At 42.2% G+C, this 21,138-nt stretch overlaps 1 protein-coding gene across 2 annotated transcripts in view; it reads left to right on the forward strand.

Annotated features, from left to right (window-relative positions):
• Nucleotides 1-21,138, forward strand: part of RPS6KL1 (ribosomal protein S6 kinase like 1) — a 41,368-nt gene that overhangs the window by 9,885 nt on the left and 10,345 nt on the right. For both annotated transcript variants that reach the window (XM_001375102.4, XM_056810686.1), the window contains exons 4-5: nt 452-544; nt 20,537-20,584. In XM_001375102.4, coding sequence (XP_001375139.3) covers nt 452-544; nt 20,537-20,584 — 141 coding nt within the window. The remainder of the gene's footprint in view (nt 1-451; nt 545-20,536; nt 20,585-21,138) is intronic.

The raw sequence follows: 21,138 nt of genomic DNA on the forward strand, positions 1-21,138 counted from the left end.
TCTAAGCTCAGCCTCGAAGGGAACAAAGGATTCCAGGAGGCAGAAGGGAGGAGGGAAGGAATTCCAAGCATAAGAGACAGCTTGGACAAAGATCCAGAGATGAGAGATGGATATCCCAAGTAGACCAACCTGCCTGGAATGTGTAGTTCATGAGGGGGAGTAATATAAAGCGAATGTGGAAAGATGGGCTGGAAGCAGACTGTGGAGGAGTTTGGATGCTTCGGAGGACTGCATTTTGTCCTAGAGGCACTAGAGCAATTGACTGAAGCTCAGAGAGCAGGGGAGTGACCTGGGCAGACCCGCAGACCCGCAGACCCGAGCTTTAGATTTCCCAGTAGTAAAGAGGGATAGCCACCCAGAACTGAGGTCACTGGGAGCTTGAGTGTGAGGAAGTTCGGGCAGGACCCATCCTTCAGGCTCAACGTCTCTCCATCTCTCCTCTTCCACGTAGGGCTTCAGCAGCCTGAGGCTCCGGCCCATCCGTACTTTGAGCTCCGCAGTAGAGAACCTGAGGTGTTGTAAGGTAGTGGGAGTCATCGAAAAGGTAAGTAGGCTGTTCCTCTTTTGAGGAGCTGCTTCCTGAAGCCCCTAGCGTTGGCGGAAAGGGACCCTGGGAAGAAGGTGGGTTTTTTGGTTCAAAGCAGTGTCTCATCCCCGGAGGAGACTAGAGTCTGGTCACCCTAAGGAGACAGACTGCATGGAGGCCAGACTTCCCTCCAGGCCTTGTGGGGTCCTATCCAAAAGAGATACAGTTCCCAGAACCCCTCCATATACCTCAAGGAAGGGAGAACAGTGGAAGAGTCAAGAGCCAGACAATAGCAGCTCCACAGCCCTTCGGCTCAGACACACAGGGCAACACGCTCCCTCCGGGAAGTCAGGCAGAAACTAGAGAAGATGCTGTTTGTGCCTAGGAAATCCTGCCAATTTTCACTTCAGTAATCTGCAGGCTGGCTTCCTCCCACTTCCCACAGCCACCCATCACCTCCCCTAGGGCTGTGGACAAGGTTTCCTAGCCAAGAAGAGGGCCTCTTCGTGGCCCCAAGATGATCTGAGCGTGGAGCCAGCTCCCCACTACCCAGCTTCTGGACGCTCCAGGCCCTTGGCTGCTCCCTACCTCTCCTCTCCCACTGCCCACCTTTTGAACATTTTCTCTCTGGGGACTGGGCAGGGAGAGATGAAATTCCAAACACTCCCTTTGGCTACTTGTTAGAATTGGTTGGGGAGGAGGACAAAATGCTTGGTTCAAAGGAGATTTTTGGATCATCCATAAATTAAATTCCTCCATGTTTTTTCTTGTACTCTGATACCATAAATAACAGAAACTTTGCTATCCTATCAAGAGCCCAGAGTACAATGTAAGCCTCAGAGAAGTGGAACACAGCATACTGTCCTTTATATACAAGCAAGGAACACAGTACATTGTCCTTTACGTACAAGGATGATGTCCCAGGGAAAGGAGACTTGGTATAGTGGAAAGAATACTGGATGGGGGACAGGAGGTAGGGGTTAGGAGAGGTGGTTTATAATTCTGGCTTGGTCATTAATGAGCTGTTTGGCCTTGGAGGAATCATCTCACTCCTCTGGGGCTTAGTTTTAGGCTCAATGTGAGTCAACACTATGGAGTAGTAGCCAAAAAACAAATGTGAGCTTGGGCTGCATTGAGAGAATTCCAAGGATTAGGAGATGATGGTCCATTATGCTTTTCCCTAGTCATAGACCATCTGGCATGTTGTATCTCATTCTGGGTACCACAGTTTATGAAGGATATTGCTAAAGCTGGAGAGCATCCAGAGGAAGACAACCAGGATGGTAAAGCGTCTTGAATTCATGCCAAAGGAAGGTTGGTTGAAACAACAGGGCATGTTTCAACTAGAAAAGAAAGGACTTGGGGAACATGATAGCTATATTTTAAATAGTCGAAGAGCTATCAGACAGAATAGAGATTAGATTTGTACTGTTTGGCACTAGAAGGAAGAACCAAGAAGAATGGGTGGAAACCAAGGAGAGATTTAGGCTTTAGGAAGAATTTCCTAGTAATTAGAGTTGTCCCAATGTAGAATAAGTTGCCTCCAGAGGTGGTGGGTTCCCTTTCCTTGGAAATCTTCAGGCAGGAATTGCAGAATTCCTTGACAGCTATGAGAGGGGGGAGGGAAGAAGGGAGAAAGACAACTTGGATCACATAACTTCAGAAAACTTGTGGAAATTTGTTATTTAAAAAAAGTAAGAAAGAAACGAGAAAAAAAGGAAATCTTCAGGCAGAGGCTAGATGGCCCAAGAAGCATGTGGGGATTCCTTGAAGGTTGGACTAGATGGATCCTTAGATCCTTTTATCCTCTAAAATTTATGATTCTGTGACTCAGTTCCTCTATCTGTTTTTTTAAACCCTTACCTTCCACCTTAGAATCAACATTGATTCTAAGACAGAGGAGCAGTAAGGGCTAGGCAATGGGGGTTAAGTGATTTGCCCAGGGTCATACAGCTAGAAAGCATGTGATGCCAGATTTGAACTTTTTTCCATTTTTTTTAAAAGCTTTACCTTCCATCCTACACTCAATACTGTACAGGGTCACACAGCTAGGAAGTGTCTGAGGCCAGATTTGAACCCAGGACCTCCCGTCTCTGAGCCTGGTTCTCAATCCACTGAACCACCCAGCTGCCTCCCCCCCCCCTTCTATTTTCTGAGGTTTCTTCCAGTTCTAACAACCTACAATTCTCTACTAACTCACCATCAGCAGAAAGTTTTTAGACAGGGTTATGATATCAGGAGAATGCTATGACATGATGTACCAAGATTTGGCATTTGACTTCAAATGAGATACTTGTTCATGAGATGAACATTTTGACTTGTTTGATGGTTGTTAGATGGATTTGGAGCTGATGGAAGAACAGGTCCAAAGAGTCATGATTAGTGAACTAATATCATCCTGGATGGAAGTCTTCTAGGTGGTGCTCCTGAGATGTGGCCTTGGCCATTCAACATTTTAATCAGTAGTGTGTGTCAGATGACAAGCAAGGAGTGATGTTCCTCCCTGGAAGGAGACTGAGACTGGTGGCCTTTGATGCTTTGCTGGCTCCTGCAGCCAGTGAATGGATTCCTAGCCTGATGCAGAGCATGGTTGGTGACCATGATCTAAGTGACCCTTTTGCATGGTTGAGAGACTGCTTGGTGGAGTCCACGGAGACTGAGGGCACCTCAAGGTTACCACTGGATAGGGCAGGTAAAATAGGGTATCTTTTCATGTAAATCCATAGCCATACATAATTTGGAGAAGGATGAAGATAGTTGACCCTTCATGTACCAGATTTTCCCATATATTTATGGGAATATTCCCAGATATTCCCAAATATTGGGGAATATTCCCAGATATTCCCAAATATATTCCCAGATATTCCCAAATGTTTATTTTTTAAATAAAATCCTATTTCTAATATCTAACATAGTGCCTGCCTACTCATATTAAGAATTTGAGAAAATTTCCATCTATCTATCTATATCTACCTTTCTAGCTACCTATTAATCTTATTTTTTCTCTATGTATGCTATCTAATCCACTGTCTGGATTAATGATAAGGGACAAGAAACCATCACTAGGGGCAGCTAGGTAGCCCAGTAGATAGAGCACCAGGTATGGAGTTAGGATCTGAACTGAGACACTTACTAGCTATGTGACCTTGGGCAAGTCACTTAACCTAAATTACCTAGCCCTTGCTGCTCTTGTCTTAGAACTGATACTAAGACAGAAGGCAAAGGTTTACAAAACACATACCCACAAACACACACATAACAAGGGGGTGCTTAAGAAGGGGAATGGTATTCTCATTTGAACACCAATGAAGAATCTAAAAAAAAAAATCAGTAATGTTCCTCCCCATCCCAGGTCCAGGATGGTTTGTAAATGAATACCACTAGATCTAGGGACGCTTTATTTTAAGTTATTCATCTCTCTCCTTAAAATCATTTCTGCTTATCAACTATAACTGGCTTGGGAAATACTGTCATAAAGTGCTCCAAAGTGTTTAGGATTTCCATTGGGAATCACCACCTCTGCCATCTCCTGAGACTTCATGCTGAGGTGGGATATGTCTCTGTTTTCCACATCCGACACGCCACACTCTAATGATAACATTAACTACAAAATGAAGCCAACAGTTTTCTTTATGTAAAGAAGGGAATTAAAAAATAGCAATGAAAGATCAGAGAGCACAAGGGGAGAGGTAACGTTTATGCATCTATGTGGCCTGCAGTGGGTACTGCTAACTATAGAAGAAACTGCCTTTTCTTGCTTTAGGAATACTCCTCCTCATGAGGAAGAAGGTAAGGCAAACACTTTGGGCAATTGCTCAGTTAGTGGAAATTGTCACTTTTGATGACTTGGAGTCATGAGAGAAAAAAATCTACTCCGAGGGGTCACTTTAGATCATGGACACCAACCACAATCTGCATCACTCCAGGAATTCACTTCCTGGCGGCAGAAGTAAGAAAATGAGTCTTAGTCTCCTTTCAGGGAAAAACAAAGGGGAGCTTAAATCCGGGAATCCAGCCAAAAACTTGACCCTGGAATGTCCACATGGTCCAAAGATGAAGAACAAACTCCTCGGTTGTCACTCAACTTGGCTCAACTTTTTCTAGCATCTTTCTCCTGGATATCTTCAAATGGCCCTTCCTAGAAATCTCAATTTCAGAGAGTCAATGAACATTTACTGAGTACCTACTATGTCTCAGGCACTGTACTATGTGGCTATGTAAGCTGCCTTACAAAGAAAGGCAGAAACACAGGCATAGCCCTTGAGAACCTCTAATCGAGAGACACATAAATAACTAGGTACATATCAGATATATGAAAAGATGATGGATGATGATCTCAACAGGGAGGGAGACTGAGAAAAGCCTCCTATAGAAGGTGGGATTTGAACTGAGTCTAAAAAGGAAGGGAAGCCAAGAGGGAAAGGTGAGGATAGAGAGCATTCTAGGCTTGGGGAATAGCCAGTTCAAAATCATGAAATGTCATCATGTATGAAATACAACAGCAAGAAAGACCTGGGTTACTAGATATATGCTAGAGTATACAGGGAGTAGTTTGGGATCAGAGGGCTAGAAAGGTAGGACGAGATCAGGTTGAGAAGTGCTTTAAAAGACAAATGGAGGATCATATTTTATCGTGGAGGCAATAGGAGCCACTGGATCTCATGGAGTAGGAAGATGATGTGGTTCAGATTGGTACTTCAGGAAGATCCTTTTGTTTGCTGAGTGAACCATAAACCAGAATAGGCAACAGGGATCAACCAGAAGGCAGCTAATGACTTCTACCTAGGTATGAGGTGATGAGATTGTGTACCATGATACCATGATAGTGGTTGTATGACTAGAGAGAAGGAGAAATGTAGATCTCATTTATATCTATATTGAGAGAGGGACAGAGAGAGAGACAGAGAGAGAGAGAGAGGGAAGGAGGGAGGGAGGGAGAGACAGAGAGATAGAGAGATAGAGACAGACAGAGACAGACAGACAGACAGACAGAGAGACAGAGAGAGACAGAGACGGAGACAGATGCATGAGATATTGTAAAGATAGATCCAAGCAAACTTAACAAATTGGATATATGGGGTTAGGGTAAGTTAGGAGTTTAAGTTAACATAGAAAGGGCAGCTAGGTGGCTCAGCAGATTGAGAGTCAGGCTTAGAGATGGGAGGTCTTGGCTAAGACATTTCCTAGCTGTGTGATCCATAGGAGGTCTCTTAATTTCCCATTGTCCACCCCTTAACTGATCTTCTGCCTTAGAACCAGTACACAGTCTTGATTCTGAGATGGAAGGCAAAGGTTTAAAAAGAAAAAAAAAAGATGACAGAGATTGTGGGTTTGCATGATTAGGAGGCTGGTGGTGTCCTTAACAAGAATAGTGAAGTTCAGAAAAGGGAAGTTTGTGGGGTGAGGTGGAAAAGCTAATGACTTCTGTTTTAGACCTGTGAAGATATCTATGGGAAATCCAGTAAAAGCTATCCAAATGGCAGTTATTGATGAAAAAACTAAAGCTCAGGAGAGAGTTTAGGGCTAGGGATATAAATTGGGAACTCCTTAAAACTGATGAGATCCCAACTGAGAGAAAATAAAAAGAGAAGAAAAGAGAACCTATGACAGGGCCTTGGGATACACTCTTGGTTTGCAAGTGTGACTTGGTTGAAGGTCCAGCAAAGGAACTTTAGAAGGAGAAATTAGAGACATAGAAGACCTAGGAGAAAGCAGTGTCACAAAAATGTAGAAAGGAGAGCTTGTCCAGGAGAAGAGAGTGAATGACAGTGTCAAAGGCTGCAGAGATGTCCAGGAAGAACCAAATTAAGAAAAAAGCACTTGATTGGCAATTAAGAGATAACTGGTAAATTTGGAGAGAGTGGTTCGTTGAATAATGAGGTTGGAAGCCAGATTGTAGAGGATGTAGAAGAAAGTAAGAGGAGAGAAATGTACCAATTGTTGTTAACTTTCAAGGAGTTGATATTTGAAAAGGAGAAGAGATATTAGACAATAGGTAGCAAGGATAACTGGATCAAATGAGTTTTTAAGGATGAGGAAAATATGGGAATGTTTGTAGGCAGCAGGGAAACAACAAGTAGAGTAACATTAAGGACTAGTGAGAAAGCAGGGATAATAGTAAGAAAAATTGCTAGGAAGATGGGGTAGGATGAGATAAGGAAATGTGTCAAGAAGATAGGGTGGGAGAGTTATCTGTTCATGTGAGATGAAATGAGTCTGAATACAAGGCAAGAAAGAGGGGAGGAGAAAAAGCTAGCTCTTGGTGATTTGCCTCAATTTTTTCATCAAATTATGAGGCAAAGTCCTCAGCTGAGAACATGGGGGAAGGAGTAGCATGGGGTGTTTGAGGAGAGTTGAAAAGATTTGTGATAGTTGGCTTGATGAACAAGGGAGCAAATTGATTAGGGAGCTATAAAAAGATTGCCTTGCTGCAGTGAGAGTTCAACCCAGATTATGTAACAGAAATTTGTAGTAGACACTAGGCTAGCCTGATTTCATGATTTTTCTCTAGCAGGATGTGAAGAGTTCAAAGGTAGCAGTTGTTGGGAATAATTCAAGGCTGGGATTTGGCAAGGCATGATCAATGATAGGACAAAGGAGCAAGAGATTCGTATATAAATGACAGTAGAGTTGAAGGACTTCACCAAGGAGTCAAGACAAGAAAGAGAATAGAATACAGCCAGGGCATGGGGCGCTAGCCTGAAAAAGAAGGTAGGGGTAAAGGGACTAGAGGCCATGGTGAAGATGTAGAACAGGGTTGGGGGGGGGTCACAAGGCAGAAGGAAATATGCAGTGATAACAGATTATGATGAACTGAAGGAATTTCTAAATTCATGAACATGAAAGTAGAGCCCTTGTGGGTAATGTCAAGATCAGGGTATTTTCATCTCTGGGTAGCTGACGTAGACTGGAGGAGTAGGTGATGGAAACTGAGTAGATTGAGGAACTGGGAAGTTAAAAGGTATTTGAGGGAGTATCCATCTGTATGCAGAAATCCCCTGCTTTGAGGGCAAGAGACTGTGAACCAGGCACAGAACTCACTGAGGAAAGAAGTTAGATGGGCCAACAACAAGCACACATATAAATAAATATGTGTAGCATAAATGTAAGGTAAATGAATACAAATATCTACAAAGAGGTTACAAGGTGGTTTGGGAAGGAAGACACCAACAGCTGAGGAAAAGGGAATCAGGAAAGTCAACTGGAACTAATTTCCAACCTATTCTTCCATGCCGCCAGATAATATTATACCATGAGATGTTCAAGTTTAAGTTCTCTAAAGCAGGGCATCTCAGCTTTTTTCCAGGGGTGTAATGGTTTGGGAGTAATACCTACCCTGCAAGAGGATGGAGTCTTTTCAAGCAACTTGTCAACAATCTTAATTTTTTCTTTTTTTTTTTAATATAAAAACCCTTACCTTCTGTCTTAGAATCAATACTGTGTATTGGCTACAAGGCAGAAGAGTGGTAAGGGCTAGGCAATGGGGGTCAAGTGACTTGCCCGGGGTCACACAGCTGGGAAGTGTCTGAGGTCAGATTTGAACCTAGGCCTGGCTAGGCCTGGCTCTCAATCCACTGAGCTACCCAGGTGCCCCCTTTTCTTTTTTTTAAATAAAATTTTCACATATATTTTGTATCACCATAATTCCCCCCATCCCTCTTCCTCCCAGATTGTCATCCCATATAAAAGATGAGATTTTTTTAGACAAAAGAAAAAAAGAAGAAAAAAACTACAAAATATCAATACATCAAAATAGTCTGAAAATGCATGCAACATACTAAACCTGTAGACATGTCACTTCTGCAAAGAGATGGGATTGGGAAGGTCTCATATCATTTCACTTTTTTTTTTAACCCTTGCCTTTCATCTGAGAATCAATATTGTATATTGGTTCCAAGGCAGAAGAGTGGTAAGGGCTAGGCAATGGGAGTCAAGTGACTTGCCCAGGGTCACACAGCTAGGAAGTGTCTGAGATCACATTTGAACCCAGGACTCCAATCTCCAGGTCTGGCTCTCTATCCATTGAGCCATCTAGTTGCTCCCTGAACCACATTTTCAACAAACATTAATCAAAACAAACATTTATTAAACACCTATCATGTGCCAGGTGCTCTGTTAGGTGCTGGGGCTATAAATACAAAGAATGAAATAATCCCTACTCTTTAGCAATTTGCATTCTAATGGGGAGACAACACATCAATATATGTTGACATAAATTTATACTTATACGCACACATATATGTATGTGTACATATACAAAGCTAAAAACTACCAGGGCAGCTAAGTGATAGCCCTTGGCTTGGAATCAGGAAGACTCATCTTCATGAATTCAAATCCCACCTCAGACATTTGCTGGCTGTGTGACCCTGGGCAAGTCATTTAACCCTGTGTGCCTCAATGTCCTCATCTGGAAAATGAACTGGAGAAGGAAATGGTACAAACCACTCTAATATTTCTACCAAGAAAACCCCAAATGAAGTCATGAAGAATTGGATGTGACCAAAATGACTGAACAAAAACAACAATAAAAAACTACAAATAAACACAATTTTGGGAAGGAGGTCACTAGTGGTTGGAAGAATGAACAAAACGTTTTCCATAAAGCATTAGTGTGTCAGGAAACCATCTTTCCTCTTCTCCCGCCATAGGCAAGCAGGAAGGATGCAAGCAAACCATTTGCTCCCATCATTGTCACTGATTTTTTTCCCTCTCCAAAGAATTCTCTGTTCTGTCTCTTCCCCCACACTTTTCATACTCTTCATTCCTAAGCCAGGAACTCCAACCACTTTTTTCCCAAATTAGGAGAGGTATTGAGTGCCATTGTTCTCCTGGGCAAAAGGTTTAGAATCCTTGACCCAAAGCCAAGAGGCCAGCCCTTCTCGCCATGCAGGTCACATGGGGCTGCATCATGGGAACAAATTCAACCAGGAGACCTTGCCTTCTGGACAGTGGGTACCTCCCACTTACAGAGACGTCAGGCTTTCAGAAAGCACATCTGTTGGAAGTGCAACCTCAAGACAATTTTCTTATAAACATCTCTGCTCTAGGGCACATGGGTGGCTCAGTGGATTGAGAGCCAGACCTAGCGATGACAGGTCCTAGGTTCAAATCTGACCTCAGACACTTCCCAGCTGAGTGACCCTGGGCAAATTGTTTAATCCCCATTGCCTAGCCTTACTGTTCTTCTACCTTGGAACCAATACTCAATATTGATTCTTTTTTTAAATATATAAACCCTTACCTTCCGTCTTGGAATCAATACTGTGTTTTGGTTCCAAGGCAGAAGAGTGGTAAGGTCTAGGCAATGGGGGTTAAGTGACTTGCCCAAGGTCACACAGCTGGGAAGTGTCTAAGGTCAGATTTAAATCTAGGATCTCCTGTCTCTGAGCCTGGCTCTCAATCCACTGAGCTACCCAGCTGCCCCAATATTGATTCTAAGGTAGAAGGTAAGGGTTAAAAAAAATAGACCATAAGGGTTTAAAAAGGAAAAGTAAAAAATAGTAAGAAACAGATAGGATTTGAACCCAGGACCTCTGGCTCTGAGTACTCTCTGACCACTGTATCATGCTACTGTGTGTTTGCCTTCAAGCATTTCTGCTCATTACCCCCAAAACTCTCCTGGAGCTGACTTCTTGTCTAAGAAGACTAGTTAGTGCTTGAAGGGGGAAAAAAGAGCAAAATGAGAAGTTTATCCAGTCAAAATACCTCCAACTATCTTGCTTCTGACCTACCAGTGTTAGTCAAGGTAGTGTTATGGTACCAGAGAAAGAGATGGGCTGGGGGCCAGGATGCCTGGGCTCTGCCATTAACCTCCAAGGCAGCCTCTGGGTTTCTTCATCTGTAGCTTCTTGTAATGTGTGGTGTGCATGATCTCATTTAATTGGGAAAAAAACATCCAGGTGGTTCAGTGGATAGAGCACTGGGTCTGGAGTCTGGAAGACCTGAGTTCAAATCTGGCCTCTGACACTCTGTGTAATCCTGAGCAAATCACTTTACTTCTGTTTGCCTCAGTTTCCTCAACTGTGAAATGGGGGTCACATTAGCACCTATCTCCCCCCAGGTGATTGTAAGGATCAAATGAGATAATAATTATAACAAGCATACAGGAGGAACATTATAAATGCTTATTCCCTTCCTTTCTCTTGCCCTGTCAGACTCTAGATGTTCTCTAAGTTTTTTAACCAGCCCCGAGTCTATATTTTAGGTTCTGCCTCCTTTGGCACAGGAGTGTCCTAAAGGGGAGGTAGTACCTCCATATTTTGGGGAAGAGTTTCCAGCTTATCATTTATTTGACTTTGCAAATCTGAACCATTTCTTTTGGGCCAAGATGGTGGGGAATCCCATTTGGCAATGGATGGAGGGGAATTATCCTGGGTTTTAGTATTTTTGAGAAACTTTCTTCCCAAGAGACCATCAGGGCCTTTTTTATAACATGATACAGATGTACGCAAGCCGTCTTGGTCAATGGGCCTGGTTAAAGAGATTTCTATTATAATTACAAGATAGACACCTAATGGTTAGAAAAAGAGTCAACAGCCTCTGCAGCCAAAGATCAGCATTCTTTGAACCACTCAGGATCATGAAATTATGGGATCTCTGAGATGTACGGCTTTACTAACCCTTCCTAGATTATTGGTATAGTGTGTTTTTTACCAATAATTTATCCTAGATGGATAGGCTGTTAAATTATGACTGTTGAGACAAGATGGTTCTCAGAGCAGTCTCAAGAATCCTGCTTAGCTAGGAGTATAAAAAATATATATATATTTATTATTATAAAAAAAGAAGTAAAGAAAGGGGATAGAAAAGGAAATAAGTGGATAAAGATTTTTATAATATATTTATCTTAAGCTAATAAATATTATCTAACCATCCAAATAAATCTGACTCACAAGATTCTTCAGTCCCCAACAAAGGTGGGGCTACACTCTCTTCCTATTCTTTCTAAATCCCCCCAAAATCTATCTAAATCTATCTATCCTAACTAAATTCTTATCTTATACACAAAAAGGAATAAGTTAGACTTTTCTTCTTAGCTGTATAGCTAGAAAAAATAGCTCAGAATCTCCAAGGTCTTCCTTCACACTCACAGCAAACCAGCTGGGCTTGAAATGATAATTCACCCAGTGATCTCCTTCACTGAATTTGGTCTACTAGATGAAATTTTATGTAGGAAGCAGTTGAGAAATTTCCCACTCTAGCTGAACCTCTATCAGGGTCTCCTATCCACACAGGATCAACCCCAAAGTGCAAAGACAGTTGGGTAACTGTAACTCAAAGCATTCTGGGAAAAATTCTCTTACCCACAATTCATCTCTGAGATTCCATTTAAAGAAGCCTTTACTTACACCTTACCTATGCATTTATCCATAAATTATTCTATGTAACTATTTTCTAATATACTCTTAATTAGCTCTTAATTAACAAATGTCCTACTACTGAGATGAGGAGGGACATAGGATTATGAGTTGAAAGGGATCATGTAAGCCAAAAGATTCTTAATCCTTTCATTCAGAACTGGTTTCTTTTAATCCTACATATTTTATTTTATACGTTTAAAACCATTATTTGGAGAAGGGATCTATTAACTGACAAAGGAATCCATGTCACAGAAAAAAAAGCTAAGAAGCCAGGGTCTAAGCCTGCCTCTTTCTGTTGATGAGAAAACTGAAGTCCATGGAAGAGAAATGGCTAGCCCAAGGTCACCTAGGTAACAGAATCAGGATTCTAAATCCTTTGGCTGCCTGATTCCAAGTCTAGGACACCTCAAAGATGATAGGATCATAGATTTAGAACTGAAAGACCTTCGAGGCTATCAAGTTCAACATCCTCACTGTATGGATGAGAAAACTGTGGCACAGAGAGAGGCTAGCTGACTTGTCCCCGAGTCGCAGAGCTAGTAAACGTGTGAACCCCAGACCTCTGGCTCTAGACTCTGTAGTCTGTCCACTGTATCATCCTACTGGGTGTTTACCTTCAAACATTTGCACTCATTACCCCCAAAATTCTTGGAGCTTACTTCTTATCTGAGAAGACTATTTTGTGCTTGAGAAAAAGAGTCAAACAAGAAGCTTATCCAATCATAACACCTCCAGCTGTCTAGGCAGGATGTTCAAGTCCACTTTGTCGTCTGGACTCCATCTGGTCCTGCCCATCCTTTAAGTAGGAATCCCATCCACCACATCCCTGACAAACAGCCATTCAACCACTGCTTGAGGACTTTAAATAAGACATACCTAACTACATTCTAAGGCACCCATTCCACCTTCAGACAAACCTTCATTGTTATCTAGTTTTCCTTATGTTGAACTAAAAGCTAACTCTTTGTAATACGCCATTGGTCCTGGGGCAGCTAGGTAGCATAGCAGAGGAGCACCAGGCTTGGAGATGGGAAATTCTGGCTTCAAATCTGACCCTAGACTCTTCCTAGCTATGTGACCCTGGGCAAGTCACTTAACTCCAATTGCCTAGTTTTTTGGTTGTTTTGTTTTGTTTTGTTTTTATCACTTTTCTGCCTTGGAACCAATACCTAGCAACATTTAGAAGAAGGAAGGTCAGATTTTTTTTTTAAATACTCTTTTTTTCCTAATTCTGACCTGTGGGACTGACCCAAAACAAGAGGTCAAATTCCTCTTCCATACATCCACTCGTCAAACACACAAAATACAGTTAGGGCTGGAGGGAAACTTGGGTCCAATCCCCTGATTTTTACAGATGAAGAGAAATTATTTTCATTCATTCATTTATTCAATAAATATTTATTAAGCACCTACTATGTGCCAGGCACTGTACTAAGTGCTGGGGATTCAAAAAGAGATGAGACAGCTTCTTCCCTCAAATGGCTCACCATCTAACAGGGGAAGCAACAGGTCAACAAATATAGACAAAGCAAGTTTTATACGGGATAACTAGGAAATAATGTTTGGCAGAGTGAAGTTTCAAACTCTTTGGGATCTGCTGACTCTGAAGTTAGTCCTCTCTTCCATTCCCCATTCCACCAAGCCAGCTGTCCTGCCTACGTGATACTTCTCTCCTCTAGGTTTCCCGAGAGACCATAGTTGTCCCTGGTCCAAGGTAGGACTGACTCATCTGGAGGGTAGGAAGGCATTTGCTTGGGAGCATGAGGAAAGAATCTCTTACATTCTTTCTACATTTCAAGGGTCCAGGAAAAGCAGGCTGGCTTGCATCCCTAGGGGAGCCTTGCTCAATGCCCCGCCATGTTGGGGATTTGCCCAGCATTTCATGGAAGCCTTTTCTTTCTCAACATAATCAACTATGAAGGGACCCAAAGTAGGAAAGGGACCTCAAGGTTAGTGGTTTTAGTTCCACAGACAGATCTAGCCTGTCTAAAGTCTGGAATGGCTTCTGAGGAAATGTGACCATCACTGACAAAAATGTGATGGGCAGTTAGAGTTTTCCTGACATGAATTATTGGGAGGTTCATTGGAACAGGATGTGATCATGGAGCTTCTTGCAGTGGGGTTTGCTTGGGATGTATTAAAGTTGTTGCCAAATGGCATTAGTCAAGGAGGGGCAACGCTACGTAGGGGTGGCATGACTGTATGTTCTTGGACCAAGGAACTGGCTTCCTCAAGGCATATTTCTGAGGCTGGAGATGGAATGTTGAATTTGAGTCTTTTCCTTCCACCCTCCCCAACAACTCACTATTCTGCCTGAGGCTTACTACATTCTCCCCAGAACTTACTGATTCTCCCCAGAAGTTGCCCTTCTGTGCCAGTTTAATACTTCTTCCTCTGACACCCCCTAGAGGTTGCCTGGAACCTAGGGATGTCCTGCCATTGTGGGTCACATGCATCCCAACCTCTGGGTCCTCCAAACTTGTGCCAAAATAGCCTAAACTCAAAACAGGGTGCCAAATCAAGGACTGACAAATCATGTCCAGAGTGATACTGGTTGGGGAGAGAATGCTGGATTTGAAGTCAGAGGACCTGGGTTCAGACCTTGGCTCTGCCATTTTATTTTGGGTGGGTCATCTAACTTCCTAGGCCTCAGTTTCCTCATCTGTAAATGGAGAGGGTTGGATTAGATGATTACTGAGGGTCTCTTTAGCTATTTATCTATGAGCCAATAATTACCTTTACCTGTTATGCTACTGAGAAAAGGACTTGAATAAAATAATTGTAATCATTTTCTTTTTTTTTTTTTAAGAAAAAGGCTATAGTATGGTGGCACATGCCTGTTATCCCTCCTATCTTCCTAGGCCACTAAGCTGGCACTATCATATACATCTTGGTGTCCAGAAAACCTAACTACAAATCCAGCCTCAGACACCAGCTATTCTTGTGACCCTGGGAAAAGTCGTAACCTCAGAGTTCTCATCTGTAAAATGGAGCTAATAATAGCACCTACTTCTCAGGATTTTGGGGAGAAACAACAAAAAAATAATTTTTGTAAAGTGCTTAGCACGATGCCTGGCAATTCAATCCAATTCAGTAAACATTTCATAAGTACCTACTATGTCCCACATTGAGGCAGCTAGGTGGTGCAATGGATGGGGTACTGGGCCATAGGAAGATTCATCTTCCTGAGTTCAAGTCCAGCTCAAACTCTTAATAGCTGTGCAATCTTAGGCAAGTCACTGAAACCTGTTGACCTCCGTTTCCTCATCTGTAAAATGAGCTGAAAGGAATTGACAAACCTCTCCAGTATCCTTGCCAAGAAAACCCCTAATGGGGTCAACAAAGAGTTGGGCACAACTGAAACTACTGAACAATAATAACAAATTGTAGGCTGTTGGGGTGGTGGTGAGATTTCAGCAATACATTCTGGAGAAAGGAATAGGCAGTGTAGTTGCAGTGGATGGAAGATCAGCTGTAAAAAGAGTGGATTCAGCTTTGAGTCCCAGCTTAGAAAAAAAGGAAGGCAACAAGTATTTAGTAACCACTTATTGTGTTGAGTGCTTTACAAATGGGATCTCATTTTCTCCTGCCCTGGGAAGTAGCTGTTTTATTATCCCCATTTTACAGTTGGGGAAACTGAGGCAGACAGAGGTTCAAAGACTCACCCATGGTCCCACAGCTCGGAAGTGTCTGAGGTCACATTTGAACCCATGGCCTTCCCTCTCCAGGCCTGGAGCTCTATCCACTGAGCAACTCAGTCACCTCTGATGTCTTGTCAGACAGGGAGCAGAAGGAATCTTTGCCCCCTGGAAGGTTGGCCTGATCACCTGGAAGCGCAGGTGCTTGCTTTTTTTTTTTTTGGTAGAAGGGAAATGTGTTCAATACTGGTTATAAGATTATATTATTAGGATTAATTAAGCCATAGGCCTAATGAGGACCATTTGGGGTAATTGGAATCTTAGCAGCAAAGCACAGTTTAAGAATAGTGGATAAGGTTTCTTTAAGGCCAGACAAAAATTTGAGAGAAGGGGGCCAGTTGGAATTCTGGGTAGCCTGAGTCAGGTGGGGTTTTCCAAAAATTGTCCTGGCTTTTGTCTTGGCCTTCGATGACTCTGATGGCTTTGTATGGCTCTGCCTCACTTAAATTCAATTTGCTCATAAGGCAAGACATCACTGTGATATCATTGGTCCTCTCAAAAATGAAGAACCACGAACAAGAATGATATGTTTATGTAGACCCATTCTTTGGCCCCCAGGAGAAAAAAAATAGCTCCAAGGCCAGAGGAACTGGGACAGACATGTAGTAGACAGATAGTACATGGAGGGGAATAAGAGAAGCCAGATTGGAAGGTGGCTTGGTAGATGGAGAGCCAGGGATAGAGACAGGAGGTCCTGGATTCAAATCCAATGACAGATACTTCTTAGCTGTGTGACCCTGGGTGAGTTACTTAATCCCCATTGCCTAGTCCTTCCTGTCCTTCTGCCTGGGAATGGAGAGAGAGAGAGAGAGAGAGAGAGAGAGAGAGAGAGAGAGAGAGAGAGAGAGAGAGAGAGAGAGGAAGGAAGGAAGGAAGGAAGGAAGGAAGGAAGGAAGGAAGGAAGGAAGGAAGGAAGGAAGGAAGGAAGGAAGACAGAAAGACAGACAGAAAGACAGACAGAAAGACAGACAGAAAGAAAGAAAGAAAGAAAGAAAGAAAGAAAGAAAGAAAGAAAGAAAGAAAGAAAGAAAGAAAGAAAGAAAGAAAGAAAGAAAGAAGGAAAGAAGGAAAGAAGGAAAGAAGGAAAGAAAGAAGGAAAGAAGGAAAGAAGGAAAGAAAGAAAGAAAGAAAGAAAGAAAGAAAGAAAGAAAGAAAGAAAGAAAGAAAGAAAGAAAGAGAGAAAGAGAGAAAGAGAGAAAGAGAGAAAGAGAGAAAGAGAGAAAGAGAGAAAGAGAGAAAGAGAGAAAGAAAGAAAGAGAGAAAGAAAGAAAGAAAGAAAGAAAGAAAGAAAGAAAGAAAGAAAGAAAGAAAGAAAGAAAGAAAGAAAGAAAGAAAGAAAGAAAGAAAGAAAGAAAGAAAGAAAGAAAGAAAGAAAGAAAGAAAGAAAGAAAGAAAGAAAGAAAGAAAGAAAGAAAGAAAGAAAGAAAGAGAGAAAGAAAGAGAGAAAGAAAATCATATTGGAAGACTGAGCCCAAGATTTTGGTGGAAGAGAGGCAACCCTGAGGGCTAGCCCTCTTTGAAGGTCTGCTGCAGGTCCCTCGTTGACCTTGGCTCCCCCATTGGACTTTGATTTGCGACCTTCATACTGCCTTCATGCTGGCTTACAGAAGAGAGAACATGCCAGGGGAAAATTGGATTAGCAGGGGGTAGTAGGCAGATCGGCCACAAGATGGCACTGTCCTGGAGCCGCCAGGTCTGGTCTAGGGAGATGCTCTGGACCTGTTTCCCCAGTGACCACCGGAGGGCACTCGTCCCGCAGACTAAAGCCCTTCCCTCCCTGGCCCAGGTCCATTCGCATCTCCCAAATAAAACGGAACATTGTTCTCAATAATAAGAAACTGGCCGTCTGTCTCCTATCCTGAGCTCTCATGCCATGAAATATTTCATTCTCAGAAGCCATATCCTAATGCATTCATAGATTCAGACATCACGACCATATTGTGTTCTTTGAGAATGTTGAGAATTGTGTTCTTTGGGAAATAAAGGCAAAAGAAAAGAAACAGAGAAATGCACTTTTTTCTCTATCTTTTGCCTCCCAGATCCTCTATATGAATGGGAAACTCTCCCAATTCATGCATGCTTGAATCTTATAGAAAGAGAATGAGGATAGGGATAGGTAGGTGGCTCAGGGGATAGAAGTTGGGTCTGAAGACAGGAAGTCCTGGGTTCAAATATGACCTCAGACACTTCCTCACTGTGTGACCCTGGGAAAGGCATTCAACTCCAATTAACTAGCCCTTACTGCTCTTCTGACTTGGAACCAATACTTGCATCAGTTAAAAAATAGAAGGTCAGGATTTTAATAAAGGGAGATGAAGAATGAAGAGCCCATTCAAAGACAGGTCAAGGTCTGATGCTTTCCAAACTCTAGGTGTCAAAGATCCAGTTCTTTAACAAAAATCTGTCAGGCTTCAAGCACTTTTCATAAGACAATGAACACAAGTAATTTACTTAATTTGTAATTCCATTTTTAAAAAGAGAGGTGAAGAATGAGGAGTCTATTCAAAGATAGAAGGTCAGGGTTTTAATAAAGGGAGATGAATGAGGAATCCTCTTCTCTGTCTCAGGTTAAAGAAAATCAGGAAGAAAGAGATCTTCTCACCCAATGACTCACTAGCCACAGGAATTCTATAAACCCTGGTCTTCATGGGTTCTAAGTAAAAACTGACAGGGGAGGGGGGTAACCTCTGCTTCTCAGCAGAGTTGGGTTGTCCTGGTTTCCTCTGGTTACAGTGACCTCATAGCATTCTGACTTCTGTCCTTAACTCCTAAGCTATAAACCCTGAGGAGGTCATCCCAGGAGTAGAGAGAAGAAGATGGCAGATCAAGAAAAACGATGTTCCAAGTACAGAAAAACATCCCTTGATTCCAATGCTTTTCAAACTCTAGGTACCAATAGACGCAGTTCTTTAACAAAAATGTGTCAGGATTCTAAAACTTTTCATAAGACGATGAATACAAGTAATTTCTTTAACTTGTATCTCACGAAAATAAAATTGAGTTTATTATAATTTTGTAACACAAATAGTATACATCCACTAAGAGTAACATACAAAATAGCATGAATAAAGTTCATTCATTCTCACAGCATCATAGGTATATAATGTGGAAGAGACCTTAGGTAGGTAGCATCTCCTTCACCTCCCTCATTCTACAGTGATTTTACCCAAATGACATTCATAAGTGTCAGGGTGAGAGGGTCAGGCATCTTTCTATGACTATAAACATTTGGGACAACTAGCTAGCACAGTGGATTGAGAGTCAGGTCTGAAGAGGGGAGGTCCTGGTTCAAATCTGGCCTCAGACACTTCCCAGCTGTGTGACCCTGGGCAAGTCACTTAACCCCCATAGCCTAGCTCTTACTGATCTTCTGCTGTGGAACTGTAAAAGTTAAATTAATGGCCAGTACTTGAAGTATTATTTTTATAAAGTTTATTATCTAACAAAACAGAACCATGTGACTAAGTTTTTTCTACCTGTTCAAAAAGCCCGCTCCACCAAAGCTGCAACAGGAAGAAAAAAGGGACAGAGAGATGGACTTCCACCCAGTTTATATCCTGTCTATGTCAGTATGTAAGGACAGGAAGTGAGTGGAGTTCTGGGAATTGTAGTTTTGCTGGGAATCATAGTTTTTAGGTAACAAATTCTAATTACACAGAACCAATACACAGTTTTGATTCTAAGACTGAGATAAAGGTTTTTAAAAAAAGACTACATACATTGCCAATCGACATCAGTAGAGGGAGTTTTCATACCAAAAGTTCCTTATCTCGATGAAATCACAGATTCAGACAACAATCACCTCCCTCCTTAAAAAAAAAGTGATAGCAAAAAGAAGGAAACAAGCATTTATTAAGCACCTACTGTGTGCCAGACACCATCTAAGCACTTCACAAATATCTCACTTGATTCTCACAACAATTCTGAGAGGTAGGTATTTTATCATACCTACCTATATGGCATATAGGTATATATAATTTTATATAATATGTAGTAAATATAATTTTATTATTCCCATTTCATAGTTGAGAAAACAGAAACAGACAGAGGCCAAGTAACTTGCCCAGGCTCACCCAGTTAAGTGAGTATCTGAGGCTGGATTAGAACTCAGGTCTTCCTGTCTCCAGGCTCAACATTCTATAAAGTATACCAACTGGCTGCCAAAAGTCCCTTTCATGCCATTAGGGAGTGTATTATTAAGGACATGATACTAAACATGAAGTCAGATAAACCCAAGTTTGAGTCTTGGCTGTGACTAAGAGACCATATTGGACTTATTGGACCATATTGGACTGTGACTTAGGAGACCATATTGAAGCTGCTAAGCTTTAGTATTTTCTCATTTGTAAAATGAGGCAGACTCATGAGAGCATGCCTCAGGTGCCTTGTCTTTGCTTCTTAAAACCCTTACCTTCTATCTCAGAATCAATACTGTGTAGCGGCTCCAAGGCAGAAGAGTAGTAAGGGCGAGGCAATGGAGGTTGTCACTTAACCAGGGCTGCACAGTGAGGAAGTGTCTGAGACTAGATTTGAACTCAGGATCTCCTGCCTCCATGCCTGGCTCTATCCAGAGTCATCTCCTCTTGCTTTGCTTCTAATCTTATTCAATTACAAACTTACGTATTCATCTTTTCTTGTAAAATGAGGATAATGATACTTGTATTTCTTACCTCACAAGGATGGTGTGAGGAAAGAGCTTTCCAAATCATAAAACATTATTTATGCTTGAATTATGGCTAGTGCTGTTTCTGCCAATGATTTGGGACAAGTCATCCTTACCATCTGGGCTCCAGTTCTCTCACCTGAAAAATGAAGGGTCCTGACGACTCGGTGACATTCTAGTGGAGGGAACCCGGGAGATGTTGGAATTGCAGAACTGGAAAGTCAGGTCCTGGGTTACCTAAGAGCCTGGTGTTAGCCCACCTGACCTTTTTTCCTCCATCGTTTTTTAGGTTCAGCTGGTCCAGGACCCTGCCACTGGGGGGACCTTTGTAGTGAAGGTAAGAGCAACTCAGTAGCCTTTCCCTTTCCCTTTCCCTTTCTCTCAACTCCTCCCGCTTCCTGTTCTTTAGTATTTGATTCTATCCTATGGAAAATTAGAACCCACTAACTCCAGCCAAGCCTAGTTCCCCTTGAGTTGATCAACCTTCTTATTCATTCCTAGGACCCCCTACCTTCGAGGCTACTCCCCAGACAAAAAAGTCAGTTAATAAGCCTTCATTCAACACTATATGCTAGGTATTCTGCTAAACCCTGGGTGTAGAAAGAAAGGCCAAGAACAGACCAATGGAGGCTCTACTTTGGGGTCTCCATTTTCTGGAAACCAAGCAAATAGAGCATGCCTTTGGGGATGCGGAGGATCTGTTCTGCAGGACAGAACTGGGTGAAAACACCTTAACTTGCAAACAGGGCATGGAATCCACCATAAGCAGTCAGTTTCCCAAGGTTGTAATTTGACTGAGCTTCCACTTATAAAATTATACCTGCTTGCTATATGAACTTGCCTCATGGTGGGTTAATCGATCAAAATCAGATCTCCTAGAGCAGAAAGTCT

This window comes from Monodelphis domestica, chromosome 1, assembly GCF_027887165.1.
Source record: "Monodelphis domestica isolate mMonDom1 chromosome 1, mMonDom1.pri, whole genome shotgun sequence".
NCBI lineage: Eukaryota > Metazoa > Chordata > Mammalia > Didelphimorphia > Didelphidae > Monodelphis > Monodelphis domestica.